This window comes from Abramis brama (assembly GCF_963993115.1).
Source record: "Abramis brama genome assembly, chromosome: 7".
Classification (NCBI taxonomy): Eukaryota; Metazoa; Chordata; class Actinopteri; order Cypriniformes; family Leuciscidae; genus Abramis; species Abramis brama.
The window spans coordinates 31,284,671-31,308,767 of NC_139969.1; the positions used below are offsets into that span (position 1 = coordinate 31,284,671).

The 24,097-nt window shown below is 37.9% G+C and overlaps 2 protein-coding genes across 3 annotated transcripts in view; both read right to left on the bottom strand.

The window, feature by feature from the left end:
- Positions 1 to 5,671: 5,671 nt before the first annotated feature.
- LOC311086485 (extracellular superoxide dismutase [Cu-Zn]-like) lies at positions 5,672 to 7,192 on the bottom strand. Its single transcript, XM_084119396.1, has 2 exons — positions 7,063 to 7,192; positions 5,672 to 6,456 (listed from the first exon to the last, which is right to left on the bottom strand). The coding sequence occupies exon 2, from the start codon at positions 6,439 to 6,441 to the stop codon at positions 5,785 to 5,787; it is 657 nt and encodes a 218-aa protein (XP_083975522.1). The 5' UTR covers positions 6,442 to 6,456; positions 7,063 to 7,192; the 3' UTR covers positions 5,672 to 5,784.
- A 10,161-nt stretch (positions 7,193 to 17,353) lies between these two features.
- mmp16b (matrix metallopeptidase 16b (membrane-inserted)) overlaps positions 17,354 to 24,097 on the bottom strand; it is a 46,066-nt gene continuing 39,322 nt past the window's right edge. Inside the window, exons 8-10 of one of the 2 annotated variants that reach the window (XM_084119390.1) lie at positions 23,196 to 23,346; positions 22,966 to 23,081; positions 17,354 to 20,423 (exon numbers count right to left, since the gene is read on the bottom strand). In XM_084119390.1, coding sequence (XP_083975516.1) covers positions 20,056 to 20,423; positions 22,966 to 23,081; positions 23,196 to 23,346 — 635 coding nt within the window. In that variant the 3' untranslated portion in view covers positions 17,354 to 20,055. The remainder of the gene's footprint in view (positions 20,424 to 22,965; positions 23,082 to 23,195; positions 23,347 to 24,097) is intronic. The other variant, XM_084119391.1, reaches the window with a different exon arrangement.

The following is a 24,097-nucleotide window of genomic DNA, read 5'->3' on the forward strand; positions in this document are numbered from 1 at the left end:
GTGAAGGACTATAATGCGTTAAGAGCTCGCTCAAGTACTACGGAGCTAAACCATTTAGTGCTTTGTAAGTAATCAGCAATATTTTTAAATGTATACGATGTTTAATAGGGAGCCAATGCAGTGTTGACAGAACAGGGCTAATATGGTCATTCTTCCTGGTTCTGGTAAGAACTCGAGCTGCTGAGTTTTGGACCAGCTGTAGTTTGTTTATTAAGCGTGCAGGGCAACCACCCAGTAGAGCATTACAATAATCTAGCCTTGAGGTCATGAACGCATGAACTAATTGTTCCGCATTTGTCAATGAGAGCATATGGCGTAGTTTAGATATATTTTTAAGATGGAAAAATGTGGTTTTACAGATACTAGACACGTGACTTTCAAATGAAAGATTGGTATCAAAGAGCACACCCAGGATCCTAACCAACGACGAAGACTTAACAGAGCAGCCATCAAGTGTTAAACAGTATTCTAGGTTATTATGTGAGGAAGTTTTTTGTCCAATAATTAGAATCTGTGTTTTTTCAGAATTTAGTAGTAGGAAATTACTAGTCATCCAATTTTTTATATCAGCTATGCATTCCGTTAATTTTGTGAATTGGTAGTTTTTGTTAGGTTGTGAAGAAATATAGAGCTGAGTATCATCGACATAACAGTGAAAGCTAATTCCATGCTTCCTAATGATATCTCCTAATGGTAGCATGTACAGAGTGAACAGTAGTGGTCCTAGTACTGAGCCTTGTGGTATGCCATACTGAACTTGTGATCGATAAGACATCTCTCCATTTACAAACTAAAGCAGCTCCCTTCAGTCGTGACGGGGCGCGCTCTCCCCTCGTGCCATTTTGTTGTCGTCTTATTCTATTTTCTTACTTTATTACTTTTACTTAATAAATGTTATTCCTTTTTGCATACCACTTTAACGTGTCACCTCCTTCTTTGTCGCGGCTTGCGAGCCGGCCGTGATACTACAAACTGATACCGGTCAGATAAGTATGATTTAAACCATGCTAATGCAATTCCACTAATGCCAACATCATTTTCAAGTCTATTTAAAAGAATGTTGTGGTCAATAGTGTCAAATGCAGCACTAAGATCGAGTAACACTAATAGAGAGATACAACCACGATCGGATGATAAGAGCAAATCATTTGTGACTCTAATGAGAGCTGTCTCGGTACTATGGTACGGTCTAAATCCTGACTGAAAATCCTCGCAGATATCATTTCTTTATAAAAAGGAACATAGTTGTGAAGATACTGCCTTTTCTAGTATCTTTGACACAAAGGGTAGATTCGAGATCGGCCTGTAATTGACTAATTTTGTAGGGTCAAGTTGCGTTTCTTTAACAAGCGGTTTAATCATAGCCAGCTTAAAGGTTTTTGGTACGTAGAGAAAAAGATGAATTAATGATAGTAAGAAGAAGAGGATCTATGACCTCTGGAAGCATCTCTTTCAGTAGCTTAGTCGGTATAGGGTCTAACATACATGTTGTCGGTTTAGATGATTTAATGAGTTTAGCGAATTCTTCCTCTCCTATAGCAATAAATGAATCGATTTTTTCCTTAGGGAGACTACAATGCACTCCCTGATGTGATACTGTAGTAGACGGTTGCATAGTTATAATTTTGTCCCTGATATTATCAATCTTATAAGTGAAGAAGTTCATAAAGTCATTGCTGCTGTGTTGCTTGGAAATTTCTTGGCTTGAAGCTTTCTTTTTCGTTAGTTTAGCCACTGTTTCAAATAAATACCTAGGGTTTTGTTTATGTTCTTCTAATAGGGTTGAAAAATAAGCAGATCTAGCAGCTTTTAAGGCCTCTCTGTATGCAATCAAACTCTCTTTCCATGAAATGTGAAATACCTCTAGTTTTGTTTTCTTTCAGTTGCGCTCCATTTTTCTGGCTGCTCTCTTAAGTGCCTGAGTGTGCTCGTTGTACTACGGCGTTGGACTATTTTCTTTAATCTTCTTTAAACACAACGGAGCAACTGTGTCTAAAGTGACTTCGACGGGCAAAGTCGGTTGCACTACTCAAGAGAGGTGCTGCTACAGTTAAACGGTATGCGTCCAATGTGCGTGGTGGATTTTATACCACAGCTTCCGGACTTTATTTTGAGACGACAACCATACGAAAAACCGGAAAAACCGAGGGGAAGGAGAAGGAAGCGAGGAAAACGAGGTGGTGTAAAGTTACGCCTGAGGAAACAGCGTTTGTCCCGGATTCCTCTGCCCTCGGTGATTATGGGGAATGTTCAGTCCTTGAGAAATAAAACGGATGAACTACAGGGCTATGTCCGATTCCAGAAGGATTTTAAAAACTGTGGCATCCTGGCTTTTACTGAGACATGGCTCAATGAGCAGGATCCAGACACAGACCTGTGCATCGATGGATTTGGAACCCCGTTTCGTTTGGATCGTGATGCTGAGGTGACGGGGAAAAAACAAGGCGGCGGGGTATGTTTCTATGTTAACAAACAATATTGCAGTGCTGTGACTGTTCGAGAACGGATTTGCAATCCGAATGTCGAACTCTTAACAGTATCACTACGCCCGTTTTACTTGCCTCGTGAGTTCCCACAAATTTTTATGACTGTGGTGTATATCCATCCAAAGGCAGATGCCGTCTCTGCCGTTAGTACCATCTTTGAGGTGGTACAAAAACTACAGTCAATATCACCGGAAGTGCCGAGTTTGTTATTGGGTGATTTTAACCATGTGTCACTGAAAAAAGCACTTCCACATTACTATCAATACGTCACTTGTCCAACCAGACGGAACAAAACACTTGATCTGTGTTATGGAACAGTAAAGGATGCCTTCAAATCACTTCCATTACCTCCTTTGGGCTCGGCTGATCACAACTGTGTGTTTTTACTGCCCACCTATAAGACTGTCTTAAGGAGAGAGAAGGTGCAAACTAAGGATGTAAAGGTGTGGACTGAGGACTCCGTGCTCTGTTTACAAGAGTGTTATGATTGCACGGACTGGAATATGTTTAGAGAAAGCTGTGGTGACGACTTGGATGAACTTACTGATATAACCTGTTCCTATGTTTCTTTTTGTAGAGAGATGATAATCCCTAGTAAGACAGTCAAAATCTACCCAAATAACAAACCATGGTTGACCAAATCTGTTAAATCCAGTATAGAATATAAGAGACGGGTCTTTAAATCAGATGCATTTACTGATTTACATAAACAAGCAGCCACTAGGGGGTTGAAAGTAGAAATCTTAAAGGCAAAAAATAATTATAAAGTGCGATTAGAGAGTCAGATGGCTGATAATAAATTGGGTTCAGCCTGGTCCAGTATGAAAGCTATATTAGGTTATGGTAGTTCAAAGAACAATAATGATGTCATCTTGGATGGATACAATTCGAAATTTGAATTTGCAAATGCCTTGAATATGTTTTATAATCGTTTTGATACATCTGTTTTTAGTGAGGAACTCCAGGATTTGCGTCACAAACTTGAGGATAGCCAGCATTTTTGTATAGACCAAAAGGAGGTCGAAAGGGCCTTTTCTTCAGTTAAAGTAAATAAGAGTTATGGGCCTGATAATATCTGTGGCCGGGTACTCAAGTCTTGTGCAAAAGAGTTGAGTCCTGTATTTCAGTATATTTTTAATGAGTCCTTGAGAGTACAGCATGTTCCAAAGGTGTGGAAGGATGCAATGATTGTCCCAGTTCCGAAAGCTAGTTGTCCAAAGACATTAAATGATTTAAGACCAGTGGCTCTTACATCTATTTTAATGAAAATTTTTGAGAGATTTGTGAGATCTGAAATATTAAAGACGACTGAGTGTTTATTAGACCCAATGCAGTTTGCTTATAGATCAAAAAGAGGTGTAGAGGATGCAACGGTCACCTTGATACATCTGCTTTTGAAACATCTGGAGGGGAAGGGGTCTCATGCAAGGCTTCTATTTGTAGATTTTTCCTCTGCGTTTAATACAATACAACCTCACATTCTAGTAAGTAGACTTTTAGAACAGTTCAAACTGAGTAATAATTTAGTCGGATGGATTTTAGATTTTTTAACTGAGAGAACACAAAGAGTGAAAATAAATAACACAATTTCTGCACAGGTTACTTCCTCCACTGGTTCACCACAAGGATGTGTACTTTCTCCATTACTGTTTATTCTTTACACAAATATGTGCCAAAGTCATTTGGAAAATCGTGTTGTTTTGAAGTACGCAGACGATACTGTAATTGTCAGTTTGCTTCAAAATAATGAGAATAGTCATGGACCTATTATTAATGACTTTGTTGAGTGGTGTGAGGAGTCTCACCTTCGTTTAAATATACTGAAGACCAAAGATATGGTTATTGATTTCAGAAAGAATGTCTGTATGCATGAAGTCACGTGCATTAATGGTGAAACAGTGGAGTGTGTGCAGTCTTACAAATATCTTGGGACAATCATTGATTCAAAGTTGAATTTTGAAGCCAACTGTGAAACGGTGTGTAAAAAGGGGCATCAACGTCTGTTCTTTTTAAGGAAACTGTGTAAATTTCAAATTGAGAAAACTCTGTTGAGTATGTTTTATCGTGCTTTTATAGAAACCGTACTTTCTTTTTCACTGGTATCTTGGTACGGGAACTTGACTTTAAAGAACCGGAACTCTATCAACCAGATCGTGAAATGGTCCAGTAGGTTGATTGGCGAACCATTACTGAACCCAGCCTCGCTGTATACCAGGCAGGTACAGCGCTTGGGTACTTCAATTCTGAGCGATCAGCTGCATCATGAGTTCCAGTGTCTGCCGTCCAATCGACGGTTCAGAGTACTGCGGTGTACAACCAAACGATACAAAAACAGCTTTGTTCCAGTAGCGATTAATTTTATGAATAGTACTAAGATGGAGTAAATTGTTTTAGTGTGATTTCAATGTCTTGTTTTTGTTTGTATGTTGTTTTATCGTTTATATGTTTGAGAAACTGCCTAAACTTGTTCTCTGGAACTTAATTTACCTACGGGTACAAATAAAAGGAACTCTGAAAGTGCTGAGGACATTTCATTCTACTGATATTACGTCATTGACAGGCGACAAGTGAACATGGACGAGCCATTATTTAAAATTGGAATTTCTCTGAAATTAAAAATCTTTGGGAACTTTTGGGATACTGGAAGTACACAACTGCAGGAAATATATCACACTTTGCAAGTGACTTTTGGTTATTTTATTACAAAAACCTTACATATTGTAGCTTTAAACACCTTACAAGAAAACCAACACATTTTAAAATCATTACATTTTTTTGCATTTTGATTCCCTGTTAACTGTAGTAACAAACTGTCAGAATAATATACCCATTTGTTGACATTTAGCGAGAAACCTTATAATTTAGAAAATAAAATCTTATGTCAGAGGTTAGGTCTACCTTCAACATTAAGGGTGTCCTCCCTTGAGATGTAGCCACACCCTCCAGTGTCATATTACATCAACCAAAAGCATTTTATCATTTAAAGAAATAGTGTATCTTTAATTAAAGGCCATTGTCATGGTCTTAAAGCATTAACCCATTGAGCACAGGAAATCAAACTAAACGGCCCACTTTGCCTGCATTCACCCTACATTTATTTTTAAGAGTGCATTTACTATTGGAAGCTATGGCCAAAAAGCCTCTGAAAAGACCAAGAAAAAAAAAGAAAAAAACATGGGAATGTTCAGGTTATGAAATATACTTTAATGTAGGACACATACAAAGAATACGCAAGGAAAATCATCATCATCCTATTTGAGTCTGCCCTTCCACCATATCCAACTCCCTCATCTTTGACTCAGTTGCTTCCTCCACAGCTTTTCTTGGGGAGCACTTCAGTCTTCTGCCACAGACTTGGAGTAGTAATACCAATCACACCGAGAGCAATTATCGGTCCAGCATTCCCACTGAGTTTACTCTCCTCATCTGAACCCATTCCCAGATCATCCTCCTTCTCATGAACCACCACCGCACGCCCCAGAATGGAATAAGGCCCAAAGAGCTTGGCGTCTGGAAGCGTCAGGAACTGCCTTATAACTCCTTTCTCGGAAGCAAAGTTGCCCAGGTCTCCAGGATGATGAGGGTGGTCAACGCCGTTTGGATTATAATGAGGACCAACAGTGCTGCTGCCTTGACTGAGGTCTCCATACTGATGGATGTGCATGGCACGCTCTTGATGATCATTGGCAGGCAAACCACGGAGGTTGATTTTCACTTCTAAATCTCCATTGGGGAAGAGCTGCTTGAAGAGGATTTGCCCAAAGATCTTTGGCTGGTTACGTGGCAAATTGGGGCTGGGAGTTACTTCACAAGTGGCATAGATTGTGTTGTCGAACTCCACGACTTCTGGCTGTGGAGCTTCGGCAGGCAAACAAACTTGATGTTTGGAGAACTCTCCTCCTTGTATATGCAGCACCAGCAATATCAGAGGGAATATTAGGATGATTTTCTCCATGTTGATCTTTAAAGCCTACAATGAAGAGTGGATTCAGTGAAATAATGCCGTTTGGTTTAAGAATGTAATATTTTTGATAAAAGGTCAAAGCTTTGTTGCAGGGAGCTTTGAGAATGGAAGTTGCATTAGGTAAAATAGCACAACCAGATTAGTTTGGAACGGAAAACCACATAAGAACCCAGACAGCAACATAGCGTCGGCCCAGATCCGGCCCACATCTGGGCCGTTTGTAATCCATGTGTACCAGATGTGGGCCGGATCTGGGCAGACACTATGTTGCTGTCTGGAAAACTCTGTCATTTTTTAATTGCGATGTACCCTTGTGAAAAAAAAAAAAAAAGTCAAACTAAGTTTTACTTTAAAGTACATTAGGTTTTAAAAATCTTTTTGTCGTGCTTTAAAGAAGTACACTTAATCTGATATGTTGTAGCCTACATGTTATTCAATATTAAATATAAAGTTAATATTTTCTGATATTTTTCACAAGGACAGGTAAAATAAAAGACAATATCTATACTTTTGCGTAAACTAACTTTTTTTAGTTGTACTAAATCAAGTCAGTTGATGGAGAAAATGGAATGGAGAAAAAACCACAAGCCTAAAACAGCAAAGGTGCATTACCGTATAGCTGAAAAGTTATCCTCAAGCCGTGTGGAGCCTGAATATTGCAGTCACAAAAATACTACAACGCTTAATCCGTGTGCAGTCCTGACCTGGGGTTGAGAGAATGTTCCTTTGCAATCACACTTTTGGCTGCTCTTTTAGGAACTCACGTTGAGCTACAAGTTAACCATGATAGTCTGTCACTAATTAAGTTCACCTGTGTTTCATTTAGCTCCCTTTGTTTGCCTGTTTATATATAGCACTCAGTGTATTCAGTTCTTTGTCTTGCAATGCACAATGTGTTCTCCAATGTAGATTACCGCCATTGTTTTGTGTTTATTAAAAGAAGTACTGCTATAGATTTCTCTTTTCTTCATTTGGTGGCTCATTTGTGACTCATTAATTCTTAGTGTACAATTCCACTTGACGTTCATGCTTGACACCACTTCTTATAGCAGATATTCATCTCACATACGTGAATAGCTGACAGTTCTTCTTTTTCAAGAAACCATTTCTACAGACTCTGATGTACCAAGCCTTACAAGCCTATATTACACTTGCAGTTGGACTGTTATTTAATTGTGTTTGAAGGCAGAAGTAAAAATTTCGGAGGGAATGATTCTTCTATGGCATCGATGTTCACATCCCCTTTTAGTAGAGTGAATGCAGCAGGTAAGGTGGGACACTTTTTGTTAAATGTATTTAGTTTATTTCTTTTTATTACTTTTGTTAACTTTAAGGTCCGACTTTAATATTTCATTTTGAATACAGTTGATATGTGTTATTTGCAAGGTATATACCAATAAACATTTTGAGATCATGCACTCCAGACAAATTTCTTTTCAGGTAATGTGACCCATCCCTAATTTATCAAAAATGATCCTGGATCTTAAAAACACATGATTTATTAACACATCACGCAAACATATAACACAGCATATTTAACAGACCCAAAAGCACATAGATAGGCTATGATGAGTAATACTCATCAGTTCACTCAATGCATGTGTAAAGTTCAAAACAACTAGAACATGTTATGTTGACATGAAATTTTATGAAATTTGAATATCAGAAATCTTAATGAACTCTACATACATATTACAAATGGAACTACAACACATGCAACAACAAATAGGCTAACACAAATTCAATAAGAGGAAAATTTAAAATGGTAACCATCTTGTAAAACTTTTTTTCTGTCTGTTTTCTCTAAACACTGTAAATGAACTTAAATTGTGTCCATATTTAAAGCGTTATATTCTGCATCTACATTTTAAATAATAATAATAATAATTTGTTACATTTATATACTGTATAGCGCTTTTCTGGGTACTCAAATCGCTTTACATGGAAGGGGGCATATCCTCAATCACCACCAATGTGCAGCATCCACCTGGATGATGCGACGGCAGCCATATTGGGCCAGAACGCCCACCACACACCAGCTCAATGGTGGAGAGGAGACAGTGATGAAGCCAATCAGTATATGGGGATGATTAGGAGGCCATGATGGACAGAGGCCAAGGGGCAAATTTGGTCAGGATGCCGGGGTTACACCCCTACTCTTTTTTTTTAAAGATTTTTAAAGAGAGTCAGGACCTCAGTTTAACGTCTCATTGGAAGGATGGTGCTCTTTGACAGTATAGTGTCCCGATCACTACACTGGGGCGTTAGGTCCCACATAGACCAAGAGTGAGCACCCCCTGCTGGCCTCACTAACACCTCTTCCAGCAGCAAGTCTCCCATCCAGGTACTAACCAGGCTTGCTAACCTCTTACAATATAGTAGTACTTTGATGTTAAGTTGTGTCATATTGAACAGGTGACTGTTGTTGAATGAACAAATGATCTAAGTTTTATGTGTATTGTATCCAAGCAATTGAGAAAAGGGTTAGAGTTTTGAAAAATGTGCATTTTGATCATTGGTTGTGAGTTTTGTGTCTAGAGTTGTGAAAAATGACATCAAGGTTCTGAAAATAGTAACAAAGTGATTGTAAAAAACTGTAATATTATCTTTCTCGGCTTGTGGAAAAGCTGCTTGTGATGAGCTTTGATTCATCATGTGACTCTCATCACCACTGTGATTGGTGGTTGTCACTGTATTACAATAGTACAACACAGATGTAAGTACTTCAATATATCAGTAAATTAACATATCAGATAATGAAATACGTATTTTTACTGTAAATTTAAGTTAAAGGTGCATTGTGTAATATTTAGGAGGATCTGTTGATAGAAATGCAATATCATATACATAACTATGTTTTCAGTGGTGTATAAAGACCTTCCTTAATGAATCGTTTATGTTTTTATTACATTAGAATGAGACATTTATCTACATACACCGCGGGTCCCCTTGCATTGAAATGCGCCAACATGTTTCTACAGTAGCCCTAAACAGACAAACGCGTTTATGTTGTTCTTCGTGCAAGGAAGTTAGCTAAAGTCAGCGAATAAAACATTGACACAATGATGAAAAAGTAACAATAATTTCACAAAAACATATCGTTTTACTGAATAATAAAGTATAATTTCTTATTTTATATTTGTAAAGAAACCTAATTTCTTAACTGGCTACTCTCTGCTGTCTCAGACAATGTCGGCCACCGTAAATTTTGTTGGTTGCAATTCGCAACCTCAACATCACACACTGCACCTTTAAGTCTGTAAAGGGTAAAATGTTGCTACCGTATTTTTTTATGGTAATTTTTTGGCTACCACAGCTACCATTTTTTTTTACCGTAAATTTACCGGATTATTTTTTTACAGCGTACCTTTTGAAAGGGTGACAGCTTTTGTACTTTTTTTTCTGAGAGTGCAGGGCTTTTCATGCAGCAAACCTCTGACTGCAGCTCATCTGCATTAGGGCCGCATTAGCGCTGCTGTTGTGATAACTCACTCCGTTGTGTTGTGGAGGCAAAGCTGAGTGACAGCAGAGAAGTATGAAAAAAATCCCAAATCACCTCATTCGCCATTGCGATCTCCCAGCAAGACCTCTTCCTAATTTATGGAGAGCCCTGCTCTCTCAGTGTGGGCTCATAGCTTGGAAAGAGGGGGATGAGAAATGGTGCTTTGCATCTCAATTTCAAACCTCAGAAGAATAAAACTCCCACTGTGTTGATGACAGATGTTAACATCTTGAGTCTTCAGAGATAAATGTCAATGGCTTGTTTTATTCTTTTGATCAAATATAAAGTCGAAACGGAAAACACTCATTTCCAGTGAGGCTGTTTTAGCTTCTCCAGTACTTTTGTTGATTTTTCATCGTTTGTCCTGGGAGGAATTTAATAGACAAGCACCCTACATCCAGTCAGTGCTGATGTCTACAAGAAAATACAATAAATGTTTTGAAAAGAACTTAAAGGGATTCCCTTGATAAAAAAGAAGTGTACTTAACTGAATTGAATTTGCCCTTGTAGTGTCTTTCAAGTTTTATTATGTGTTCTTTCAAACTGTACTTGCAGATAATATACTAATGAAAGATGACTTGGTGTCATGGCCTGATTGTTAGAGAGTCAGACTGGTAACTGAAGGCTGAGGGTTTGATTGTCAATACCAGCAGGAAATGAATGAGGTGCCCTTGAGTAAGGCACATAACCCCCAATCGCTCCCCAGGCGCCACAGCAAAAATGGCTGCCCACTGCTCCAGGTGTGTGTGTGTGTGTGTGTGTGTGTGTGTGTACTACCACTAACTTGGATGGGTTAAATGCAGAGGACAAATTCCGAGTATGTATTATTTAGACGTCAAATTAAGTTCAACTGATTGCATTTAATATAAATTTAAACTGTACATTTTAATTTAATTGCAAAAAACATGTAGTTAAATGTCAGATTACATTACATTAAATTTGCACTATTGTTTTTAAAGTATGCTAAAGTGTACTTCTCTTTCACAAGAGTTCACCCCAAAATAAAATAATTTGGTCATCTTTTACTTGCCTTCATGTCATTCCAGACCTGTATGACTTTCATTCTTCTGTAGAACATATTTTGTAAAATATTGGGAACAGAACAACATTAACGCTAAATTGCATTCTATGGACTAAAAAAAAGACATTTCAGCTGACATTTATTTCTTCGTTGCAGAAAAAGAATGTCATGCAGTTTTGGAACAATATGAGGTTGAGTAAATAATGACAGAATTTCCTTCTTTTTTTTTAGGTGAACCAACCCGTTATATAATATAATCTTTTTATAATCATAATTCACTTGTAATATTCAAGGCAGAAATGTTATTTAATATGACCTTATCAAGCTAACTGCATTAGATGACACCAACAAAATGTTATTTTTATTTTCCTCACACAAAGCTATTATTTGACTTCAGAAGACTTGGTGAATAAAATTAGATTGAGCTTACATACAGTTATTAAATATTATTATTATACAAAAATATATATAATACATCAAATATAAATATATTAAATGTACTATTAATATTAGTATTAGTCCCCCTTTAAAAATCAATTTCACCTTTTATAATTTGTTGGAAGATTTTTTTATTTTTTTGATAGGGGGACCAATAATAATATTAATAATGCATTTAATATATTTAATCAATTTTACCTTTTTAAATTTGTTGGAAGATTATTATTTTTATTTTTTTTAAATGATAAGTTCTTTTCAGTTTTGGTCCCATAAAACAGCTGAATGTTCCTTTAAATTGTAGAATCTCTGGTTTGTTTTGGCCAAACACCAGCAGAGATGTAATTTTACATTACTGGAACAAAAGCTTTCATCTATCCCCACATTTATGAAGTGCACGTAAAATTGTTATCTCAAACACTGTTTCTCTCATCTCTGTGATGGAGGATTGTAACTCTCAGATTTGTACAAGGCTCTGGGCAAATCCAGAGTTGTTCCATATTTGCATAAGGCATAAACAAAAAATCAGGCAGTAACGCAGAGAACGAGACAGATAATTGTATAATGGCGCCATCTACTGGTTTTAAGCACAACTACACAGTATTACTATGTTTTATACTTTGTAAACAAAAGGAATCGTATTCTTCTCTGCTGTGATTCTGTATGAATGTGCTCGTCAACATCTACACTTCCATATAAACAACTTTCAGCAAGATAGGTTTTTGCAAAACAAAACGGCTGTTAAAGACCGAGACAAAAATAATTCATTTGAAATACCTCATACATTACTTGCAAATCGCAAGAAAATAAATGATTAGTCTAATTGCAAGCATTTCTGAAATGTAAACGCCAAATAAAAGGCTCATTAAAATAATCACAATACTTACGATGCTGGTCATTTTATTACAAGAATATTAATCTCTCTTCAATATATTGACCATTCCTATTACTGTAAAATGTATTTACACTCTGGTCCCTTAAATGTTTATATTAGAGATGCACCATAAAATTTACACACAATTTGATATCTTGAGAATGTTCATCTTTGCATCTATATTCATAGGCAGTATAGCTGGTCTAAAAGATTATTCTTACCAGATCACCAATTAATCATGAATGTCAAGCAAGTAATTGATTAATAACGAGTATCAACCATCCCCATTGCGTACTCCATTCCCAGGTCAGGATCTGATGGGTGAACCAAGTGAGGAATTTCTGAGCCTCTTCCAGGTCCATCTGGAATAGATTCATTACGTGAGTCTGAATCACACAGAATCGGGTCATCACTTGGCTCAGGAACATTCAGAACTCATTTCTTGTTCCATGTCTATAGATATATTTAGTATGTTGAGCTGATTGTCTTTATGCTGCACTTGAATGCATTATATTACCTGTCTGAACTATATGTCCAGTGTCTACACATTACGTATCAATGTGGATTCTGCAGATTACTTTAATGCTCACATAGTCAAACATTTACCATGTTTTGTCTGCTAGTGGTTGATTTTCATTGATCTCCATATAAAGAATAACTCGCACATTCATGGATTTTTATAATCTGATCAGGCACAACCAGAGCTGCTATTGGAGTTCATGCATGACAATCAAAGAAAGTAACAATCTGATATTAACATGTTTTTGTCATTATCATTCCGTACATTTAAAATGATGTGCGTGGTGAGCTGGGACATGGCGCCTATGGCTGTGTCACAATGGGAATTTGGAATTTCCTCTTCCTTTTTGTTTTTTTGTTCACTGACGGTTTTCATTAGGCGCATCAACGGTCGTCTGGACCAATGGCCAGCACAGAGGCTAATGCACCAGATTGTGTAGGCTGGGAAGGGTTGCACTGGTCATGGCCTCCACCATGGTGACATAGGGTGCTTTCACACTTGGTTCGATTGCCTGTTCCGAACCCGAGTTCGATTGCTTCCCCCCTCCCCCAGCCCCCGATGGACTGTGTTCACATTATATTATTTGTATCCGAACCGCGGTACGCTTGCATCATCAAACTGCAGCTGGCGCGTACACGTGTTGCTTGGTAACCGCTATGAAAAAGCGGCAAAATGGATAGAATTGCTCGCTTCACATTTCTTCTTCTTTTTTTGAACCTTTGGTTTTGTTTTCAAAGAAAAGATACAGAAACACACTTGAGTCTGTCTGCCGCAAAAGTATTAAAACCGTTCCAAAGACAGCGGGATGTCCGCCGAAGACAATTTTTGTGGAGGCAAGCAGAAATCATCTCTCTGCTTGCAGTGCGTCAATCCCGCTTTTCGTCAAGGTAAGTGTATATAGACCCTTTTACAGTTGTTAAACACACGCACGCAGGCACGCACCACATTATACGTCATCAATAGCGGTTCACTTCCGCAATTTGGTACGATTGCGTTCATATCAGCAGCGAACCGTACCCGAGTTCACATGAACCGTACCCCAGACCACCATTTTAAGCGGACTCGAGTACGGTTCGCGGGTGCGCACCCGAGTTCGGAAAACAGCGTTCACATCATCCAAACGAACTGAACTCTGACGTCATTCGAACCCGGGTGCGCACCAAAAGTGCTAGTGTGAAAGCGCCCATATATGATTGAAACATTCTGGTCAACATCAAGTTGATCGACTTTGGCTGTTGAAAACGACTGTGTTTTAAATCTCCCTTTTCGATTATTTTCTCAATTTTGCATATTTTATCGAAACATTTGAGCGGAAATTAGACGTGAACATGGGCAACAGGATGGACTGAATAGAGGGATCACCAGGACAGGGTTCGTCTACTACTAGTAGCCAAGTCTGGTTCTCTGACCTGATGTCTTTCCTGGATGGCTCTCCATGGGAGATTCCCGTCCGGAGGGATCTTCTGTCTCAAGCAGGGGGCATGATTTTTCACCCCCAACAGGAGATATGGAAATTGTGGGTTTGGCCCTTGAGGGCGATCAACTCTTGTACACTGGTTTCTCAACTGATGTTGTTGAGATCATCCTGAACTCTAGAGATCCCTCCCTGAGGAAACTGTATGCCCTAAAGTGGGGACTTTTCACTTTATGGTGCAGAGAGAGTTGGACCCATGACTTTCCAGTTTTTATACTGTAGTTCCTTCGGGATAGTTTTTCACCTGGGTTAACCCCGTCCACATTTAAGGTTTACGTGGCGGCCATGGCTGCTTACCATGCACCTGTCAGTGTTGAGTCTTTGGGGAGACACCCTTTAGTGTCCTGTTTCCTGCCTGGGACTACTGTTGTTTTGGAGGGTTTGTCAATGCCACCATTTGAGCCTTTTGAATCAATTTCTGACTTTCAAGATGGCATTTTTACTTTCAATCACTTAACTTAAAAGAGTAGGAGATCTGCAGGACCTTTCTGTTGCCTACTCCTGCTTAGAGTTTTCACCCAGCATGGTCAAAGCTTTTCTTCACCTTAAACTGGGTTATGTTTCTAAAAGTACCTAATAATGTAGCACACTCCATTGTTTTCCAGGCCCTTTGCCCTCCTCCTTTTCAGATGGCGGACTCAGAGAAGCTTACTTTGCTTTGCCCAGTTCGAGCCCTCAATTGTTACGTCCACCGCTTATCTCAGTGGTGTAAGTCTGAGAAGTTGTTGGTGTGGTTTGGTTCCCCCAGAACTGGGCTCTTCAGCGTCCAAACAATGGATTGTACAGGCTTTCTCTGTGCCTTACGAAGCACATAATCTTCCTTCACCCCTAGTCATCAGAGTCCATTCTAACAGGAGAATGGCTTCCTCTAAGGCATTATTGGTTTCCCTTCAAGAGGTCTGTGGTGCGGCAGGATCGTCCTCTACCCACACCTTCATTAGATTCAATAGCTTGAATATGGAGTTTACCCCACGCTCTCTTAAGCTTTCGTGCTTGTTATGATTCACAACGATTGGCCAGGCATTTGTTCAGTATGACATAGTGGGCATGAATGTTCCCAAAGTGTCAACATGGGAAGGGAACGTTTCGGTTACACTAGAAGTAAGGGGCCTAGCCCAACCCCTGAAAAAGAGCCCATACCATTATCCATCCTCCACCAAACATTACCATTTGAAAAATGCAGTCAGGCAGGTAACATTTCCCCCAAACCCATACTCGCCTATCAGACTGCCAAACTGAGAAGCGTGTTTTGTCAATGTTTCCACTGCTCCTACGGCAGCATGCTTTGCGCCACACCATCCAACGCTTCACATTGTACTTGTTGATGTGAGACTTGCATGCAGCTGCTCGGCCATGGAAACCTATTACATAAAGCTCCCGCCGCACCGTTTTTGTGCTGATATTAATGCCAGTGGAAGTTTGGAACTCTTCAGCGATGGAATCAGAAGAGCGCTGGTGACTTTTACGCACCATGCGCCTCAGCACTCAGTGACCCCGCACTGTGACTTAATGTGATCTTCGACTTCATGGCTGAGTTAATGCTGTTCCTAAATGCTTCCACTTTCCAATTATACCACTTACAGTTGACCGAATATATAGCAGGGATGAAATTTCATGAACTGACTAATTGCAAAGTTGGCAACCAATCACAGTACCACTTGCATTAATTGAGCTCTTCAGAACGACCTATTTTTTCACAAATGCATTTCAAGGTTACGGACCTAGATGAATTCCCACCGCCATCACAGTGCCAATGGTTTTCTTTCCAGTGTTCACTAACCTTTTCCTTTTAGAGTGAACCTCAGTGCTTAAATTTCTTCTGAGATGCAGTGAACCAGGCAGGACCTGCAATCTGCTCTCTACCAGATTCATTTAAATGACATACTCTGTTCTACATTGCACAGAACTTCACACTGAATGGAAGTCATGAGTGTGACCTATTTTACAGTCACTGCATTTCAGGGGTGAGGTGAGCAAAGGGGTGGAGGAACATAATCCATCAGCGTAGCTAGTTATTATATTAGATTGAGTATATTTGCCCTGTTGCACTGCAATATTGTGCAGATACTACACTGCCCTTTTTTAAATAGGCAGTGTAGTATCTGCACAATATTGCAGTGCAACAGAGCGAATACAAATATCCTGCTCAAAAGTTATATATAAATAGTTAAAGAGTGAGCAAAAGAGACTTCTTTCATAAACATAATAAAACTTATCAAGCCCAAAACCTTACTGAAATTCCCCCATTAGAATATAAACTTGTGACATTAGAGAGACAATATTTTCATGAGTCAACACTATTAATATATAATTGTTTAATTATATCATCCAAACAACCTTTCATGAATCTCAGTGATAAATTACATGTTAATGTCTTATGGTTGCCTGATACATTTTGTTAACTTCTTCATTAGAGTTCACAAGATTCACACGCCACATCTTAGATATCTTATTATTGACGTACTGCATAATTTGCCTTTCATGTCCGTAATAAAGACACTACATGAGATATATATACAGCATGTTCAGATACGCATCCAAGTGACCTCAAAGGTAGAATGGGGCATATTCTTGAGATGTTCTTCTGGTAATAATGAAAACAACAGTTCACACATGGAAATTCATGTTCCCGTCTCAGTATTGTTCAACTGGATGGCTGATGCTGATGGCATGGTGAGAAACACCATAGTCCATTATAGATCAGTTCTTAAAAGAAAAGATAAAACAAGACATGTGACAATATTCACCACTTCCAAGAAACACTCAAAAAGGAATATAAAACGGAAACATTTGATGTGTTCAGTCACAGATATATATGCTCTGAGAATGATCATGCTAACAAATATTTTCACATGGTCATCATTAAGCAGTAAAGCTATTCCTCTGATTGCAGTATCTTAGTTTCCTTTTAGCGGTGCAACAAATGCTATTTTACCCAAACCCATGCCTGAAAAGAGCATTTTATGACACTCAAGCGTGGACTTTCCCAGATAAACATTGGGTGTTTGCAAGGCAGCACTGTAATAATTAACTTCGCACAGAAAGTTAACTTCTTATTTTGTTCTTCTTTTCTGATTGGTAAATCACAGCATTGTAATCTGTACTGTGATGGACTATGTTTTCTTAGCAGAAGCTACAGCTACATAAAGGTAAGTTTATAAAATAATTTCAACTCAAATCAATATTTTTTTTCTGTCCACGTATTTATTTATTTAATGTAAAAGTTTCTTTATTTTAGCCGTGAAAAATAAAGTGGAATAATGTACAGTCAGCCATTTATTATCACAAAAAAAAGTGATTTGTGTATTAATAATAATGATAAATGGATTGGTCTGTTTTCTGCATTAATAGGTATCCTGCATCCTGATTTGCCCATTCTTGGCATAATTTTGCATACTGTACGCCAGTGTTGGGGAAAGTTACTTTTAAAAGTAATGTGTTACAATATTGTTTTACTCCCTACAAAACTAACTAATTGCATTAAAGAAGTAATGTAACACTACTCTTGCATTACTGTGTCTCATCTGTGCAGGGCTTGCTTTGTTTTTTAAGTAAAACTTTTGGGCAAAAGTGAAATTCACACCTGTACAGTAGAGGGCACAGCTCAAACAAACCTTTCATCTGTGCTTCCATTCTGGATTGGGGAAGGATACACTCAATAAATAGGGAAAGAAAGTGGTAACACTTTATTTTCAGGTGACGTAGATACATGTTACTACATGTACTTTCTATAGTAATAACAGTACATTATTCATAATTACAAGTAACTACCCCTAAACCAAACCTTAACCCTAACTCTATAGTTAGTACATGTAGTTAATTAATATTACTCAGTACTTATTTGAGTAAGTACAATGTAACTACGGCAAAAAAAAGTGTAACCAAAAAAGTAATCTTGCGTTACTTATTTGAACATTTTCTTGTTTTTGTTGTACATTTAAAAGTAATGCGTTACTTTACTTGTTACTTGAAAAAAGTAATCTGTTTATGTAACTCGCGTTACTTGTAATGTGTTACCCTCAACACTGCTGTACGCATGCTGCCCTTTTTTCTAACTACGTGTACTCTGTACGCTCATCTCGCACATTTTTTACATGTTTTTTTGCACTAATTAGATGGTCTACAACAGGGATGGGCAACTTCGGTCCTGGAGGGCCACTGTCCTACAGAGTTTAGCTCCAACCCTGAAAAAATCACCTGCCTGTAATTTTCTAGTAATCCTGAGGACCTTGATTAGCTTGTTCAGGTGTGTTTCATTAGGGTTGAAGCTAAACTCTGTAGGACAGTGGCCCTCCAGGACCGAAGTTGCCCATCCCTGGTCTACAAGGTGCCGACACGTCTGAAAAAGAATCAGAAGAGAAAAAACAACAACAGCAACAAACCACTGGAAACCACGAAAACAATGCCGGTGTTGACAAGCACATGTGTGAGAGAATAAAGAGATACCAGGCCTCAGCTCTAGTTTAAAAGATACAAAGAAATGTAATCAATAATAACTTATGTTAAGAAATAGCACAGGCACACAACAAAGATCAAACTTTCTAGTGTGCCTGTGTCGAACCGCCGTGCAATCAAATGGAATATAGCTATATGATCAGCTGTACGCATATGCTAAGCGCTCGCGTCTAAACCGAAGTGGACTTTACACTGCGAAGACAATCTTACATTACAGGTTGTTTTTCGAAGACGGCCAACAGAAGATTCATACAGTAAGTGGCTCTGATGCAGCATTTCATTCATTGAACCAAAGCCCAAAGTTAAGTTTACCCAAAACCTTAACACTATTCTCTTGCTGCCTTGCAAGCACAAGTATTTCCTACAGGAAATGCAAAAATAGCTAATTTCAGTGTTTTTTATTGATAATCTATTGATTCTTAAGAGCATCAGGAAGGTTCATTAGGAATTTCTGCTAAACGGTATCCTTCCGCTTAATAAACTCTCTACAATTTGATTGGAAGCACTTACCCAAAAGTCTAATTTTCTATGCTGTGGTTTGAAGTCTGGAAAAAATGCAGCAGTACAGAACATGGACGGCAACCATACACTCATTTTCAATTAAACTTTTCAACAGTCAGCGGCACTTTAAATCATACTGCAAGTTCCCATTGGTCAGCAGAGCGTCAAAAGAACAGTGACGAACAAATGAAGTAATGGAAAGGGGTCGCATTCACACAGGCACATGTACACTAACATACAGAAAAATAAACTCAATATGTGATTAAGGCATTCAACGAAATATTGCATGTAGCCCCAATGTTATATGTCAAGGCCCTTTCTGATTTCCAAGCAAACAGATCCCATATATTCTGCAGATGAATGCAGCAATGGAACTCAAATAATGATCGATAATCCAGTCATCTCAGGACATCCCATGTGAATGAAGCAATCCTCTTTGGACACTAAGGGCATATTTGGTTTGGGTATTAGTTTTTCAACACAAGCAAGTATTTCGGAGTGACAGGTGATTTCACATGTTATATGGAGTATCGAGATCAGCAGTCTGAAGATAAATAATTCTTGAGTCAATTGAAAAGTTGATAATTATGGTTTGTAGAGTACGAGTTCACTCCAGCACAGGACTCTGGGAACCAAAATGGCCGCCCAAAGCCACACAGAGTTCCAAAACCAACACATTGCCACCTTCAAAGGCTGACTATGGGTGAAGGAAGTTGGCATGCTGTCCATGTATGCCGTCCTTCACTTCTGCCAATTACTTTGACCTTTGAGGGGATTTTTAAGACGGAAATAGTTGTATCAGTGGGAGTGGGACCTCAATTTCTCAGACCCACTCCTGCATGGATCTCTTGCAGTACAGTATGTGGCGCTGCGTGTCCTTCCTCTTGAAGCGGAACACGGTGTAAAGCAACACCATCATGCACAGGGCCAGGACACAGGGGATGGCAATGGCCACCGCTTTCTCCGCTCCACCGCTGCTCTCCAGCTTCAGCACGATATCAACGTCATCATCGTGGTCATATTGAGGCGGTTCCTCTTCTTGTGGGGAGCTCCAGTCCCAGTCGGGGTCGGTGGGCAAACCGTCGCAGCCCATAAAATCCCGCAGGATAGACCTGGGGTAGCCTTGCTCCACTCTCAGCCGCTGGTTGTTGAACTTCCAATACTCCTTCCCCTTGTAGAAGTATGTGAATCCTTAGGGAAGAAGGAAGACAGCTCATATTGAACCACACATAATGGAAAACATAACCATATGATATTTTTAGAAATTTCAACCAATAATAAGCATATTTTAAGCCGATACATCAACATCTCTCATCATTGAGGTGAGGTACAATGATTTGGGGTAATAAAAGAATGTAATTAGAAGTCAGTTAAATGTTACTATAATTATAGGCCTATTATATTATATTATATTATATTATATTATATTATATTATATTATATTATATTATATTATATTATATTATATTATATTATATTATATTATATTATATTATATTATATTATACTTTATTGTGTTCACCAGAAAGCCGCTGTGGACCGCGCTTGAATGGACAAAACACAATAAATAATGCCAAAAATGCCCATTTTGTCAAGTATCCTTCCAAGCATAGTTAAATTAGTAAAATTAAGTCTTAAATGTACTTAAACAGTTGGATGATGGATGCACAAAGGATGCGTGTCAGATCCGCATCATGTGTGGCTGGTCTTAAAGTGACAGCAGCCTAATAAACCTGCCACTGTGATGTCTGTCATTAATGTTAATCAATGAACAAAAGACTTGTTCAAAAGACAAAAAACTGCTCTTGACTGAATAACACAGCTTTAAGATGGATTAATCTATATTTAATAAAAAAAAAAATTCATTTTTGCAGTGAAGACAGTGAAGTGTTTGATAACTTTATTCAATTTCTGTTCAATCCTACCTGTTAAACCTACCTGAAAATCTTAAAGCACTGTTTACAAGGTTACATTAGTCAAAAACAATGAAAAGAAAAACATGTTGTGCATTTTGACATGTTGTCCATAATTAAAGGCTAAAATAGAGAGAGAAAAAAATCTATTTCAAAGAGACATCAGTAACAGTATATTGGTATCAATGATACTGACCTTGTTTCATAAAAAGATGCCATTAAACAAATATTTAAAATATAAACTACTGTCTTAATGTTGTTTCTACGTTAATTTTGAGATTAAATGCAAACTTATTACAATATAAAAATTAATTAGTTAATTGTTTTGATCGATTGACAGCACTAATACTTGAAATGAAAATTTAACATGATTTTTAGAATGTATCATGGTATTCAAAGAGCACCATTGTGTTATCAGATTTGACAAAAGTGGTAACCCACAAAAAAGACCATTCAAATTAAAGTAAAACAAAGGTATACATTTAGTAAAAACCTACCAAACCTTTTCTGAAGGTCCCATTTGGCAACTATTGGTTCAATTATGAGGAAGTAGAAGTAGAAGTAGAAGTTGAAGTTATAAATCACCCAAATGCTGCCTAGAACTAGTTGTTCCTTAAAAAACTCCAAGAGATTGTTGAGAGAAGCCACACTGAGGCCAATTATCACACCGAAGGAGCTCAGAGATCAGGTGAGGACTCACTACTTGCACAGAGTACAGACATCATACACAAGTTTTAAGAAACTTTTTATCTTCTGCCAGTTGTCACCAACACAAAGTCTGAAGCTCAGCACCTCAGAGTGAGCCAATTACTTAAACCCTGCGCCTCTGAGGGGATTCTAGGGTGGAAAGAGTTTCCAAAAGACAAGTCTACATTCAGGTCTCTCAACAAAATATTTAAATGTGGGGTAAGGTGACCAGACGTCCATTTTCTGGGTACTGTCCCAGTTTTCTTGGTCGCATGCCGCTATTTTAGCCTTGATAAACTGAACCCAGATGAGAGCAGAGTATTATGGTTATAAGGTACTAACTATTCATGTTAAAGTAAAACTGTTTGTGTAAAACATTTAAATGTTTAAAAGTTCCACATTCAAAACGCAGTATCTTTCAAGACACACATATCTTAACACAGTGGTAAAAATACACCTACAGTAATATAAATTAATAATAATAATAATAATAATAATAATAATAAACACACTAAACAATTGTATTTTAAAGAATGCACGTACTTTGTGCTTAAAATGAGCCTAAAGTGCAAAATAATAAGCCTAATTAGCCTTAGATTTTAGCCAATGATCCATTTCCAAAAGCACAAATATAAAATAACCTTTGAAAAGTTAAAAAGATATAATTACTGTATATAGTATATGTTTATTGTTTGGTATTTTTCATTGTGTGATTTTTGCTGAAATGTAGTAAAACCAGTTAGACCTTCAAACATCATAATAATGAATAATAATTATAATTATTAAACTAGGAAATGTCCCCGGTTTTATAAATCTTAATGTGTGGATTTAGTTAAGCAAAACATAATATTTCACTTTGTAATTAAAAAAATATATTACATATAAAAATAAAATAATATTTTTTGGCCTTTTTCCAATTTTACTTAAAATATAAGAATCATTTATAAAAAGCATACTCAAACTTGCATCACACACATAAAAAGTCATATCTCAGTGTGTCTGAGCATTATGTCCAAACCACCAGACCATGGCACCAATGAAAACGCAATTATGGCACTTACAATGATTCATTTTGATTTCCAGTTTTATTACAAGGCACTGCACAGTTAGCTGGGATCATTTCAGTGTCTTACCATTGGCTTTGTCCACAAAGGCTCCCTGTGGAGAGTCTGGGATGCCTTTCCACACAGTAATAGGTTTTGGATATCCAGGGTCCATGGTCCTCATGTCCTCATTGTACCTCCAATACCTGTAACAGTAAACAAAGAAAGAAAAATCGGTCTCGGACGTTATGGAACAATCCAGTGAAGGGGGTATCCACTGGGTCCCATTGTACACTGTGCCTGGAAGATATAAAACTGACCTATCGCCTTTGAAGAAGTAGGTTTTGGCCACATCTTCCCACCAAACAGCTGTTTCAATGCTCTGCGTAGGCATTCCATTGCCAAAAAGAGAAATGTCCTGAGGATATGTGGGCTGCAGAGTTGTATCCTTAAACACCCAGAACCGATTGCCTTCAGAAATACAGAGAAATGGAAAAGATTGACTAAAGTGTTTAAATAAATGGCATCGTCTTCTCATAATAATAATAATTTGAATACTAATATAACTGATGACAATTATGGCTGCTTTATAAGACTGCTTGTTTCCACCACGGAATAAAAAAGTAAAAAAGTTTGTGTCTCACAATTCTGACGTTTTTTCTCAGAATTGCAAGTTTATACTTAGCAATTCGGACTTTATAACTTGCAATTGTGAGTTTATATCTCACAATTCTGAGGAAAAAATTACAGGGTTTAAACTTGCAATTGTGAGATATAATCTTCTGACTTTTCAGAATTTTAGAAGTTTACATATCTCAATTTTCTCTCAGAGTTGTGAAATATAAACTTGCAATTGTGTTATAAAGTCTGAATTGCGAGATATAAACTCTGAATTCTGAGAAAAAAATAAAAAATAAAAATGTCTGTCACGAAACTCTCGATGGCGCAGGCTGATGACTCAATTTGTTAGCGATCACATCGTTATCTACATAGTGCAACTGATTGGTTGCGGTGGCATCAGCAGCCAATGAGCTTGCTGCTTATCATTCAAATACTTGGCATTGTTTGCTGTTAGCAGTCTGCAGTGCGCTTCAGATACCCTCCACCTTCCCCAGCTCCACCTGTATAGATCTGCCAAGGGGGTTATTTCATGTATGTTACATGTGCAACAGCAGCAGCATGTCTAACTTGTTCACAGCAATGTCTGTGAATGTATTTACTG

What these genes read in the sequence shown, in the direction of transcription:
- LOC311086485 (XM_084119396.1), bottom strand. Translation starts at nt 6,441, where the DNA reads ATGGAGAAAATCATCCTAATATTCCCTCTGATATTGCTGGTGCTGCAT.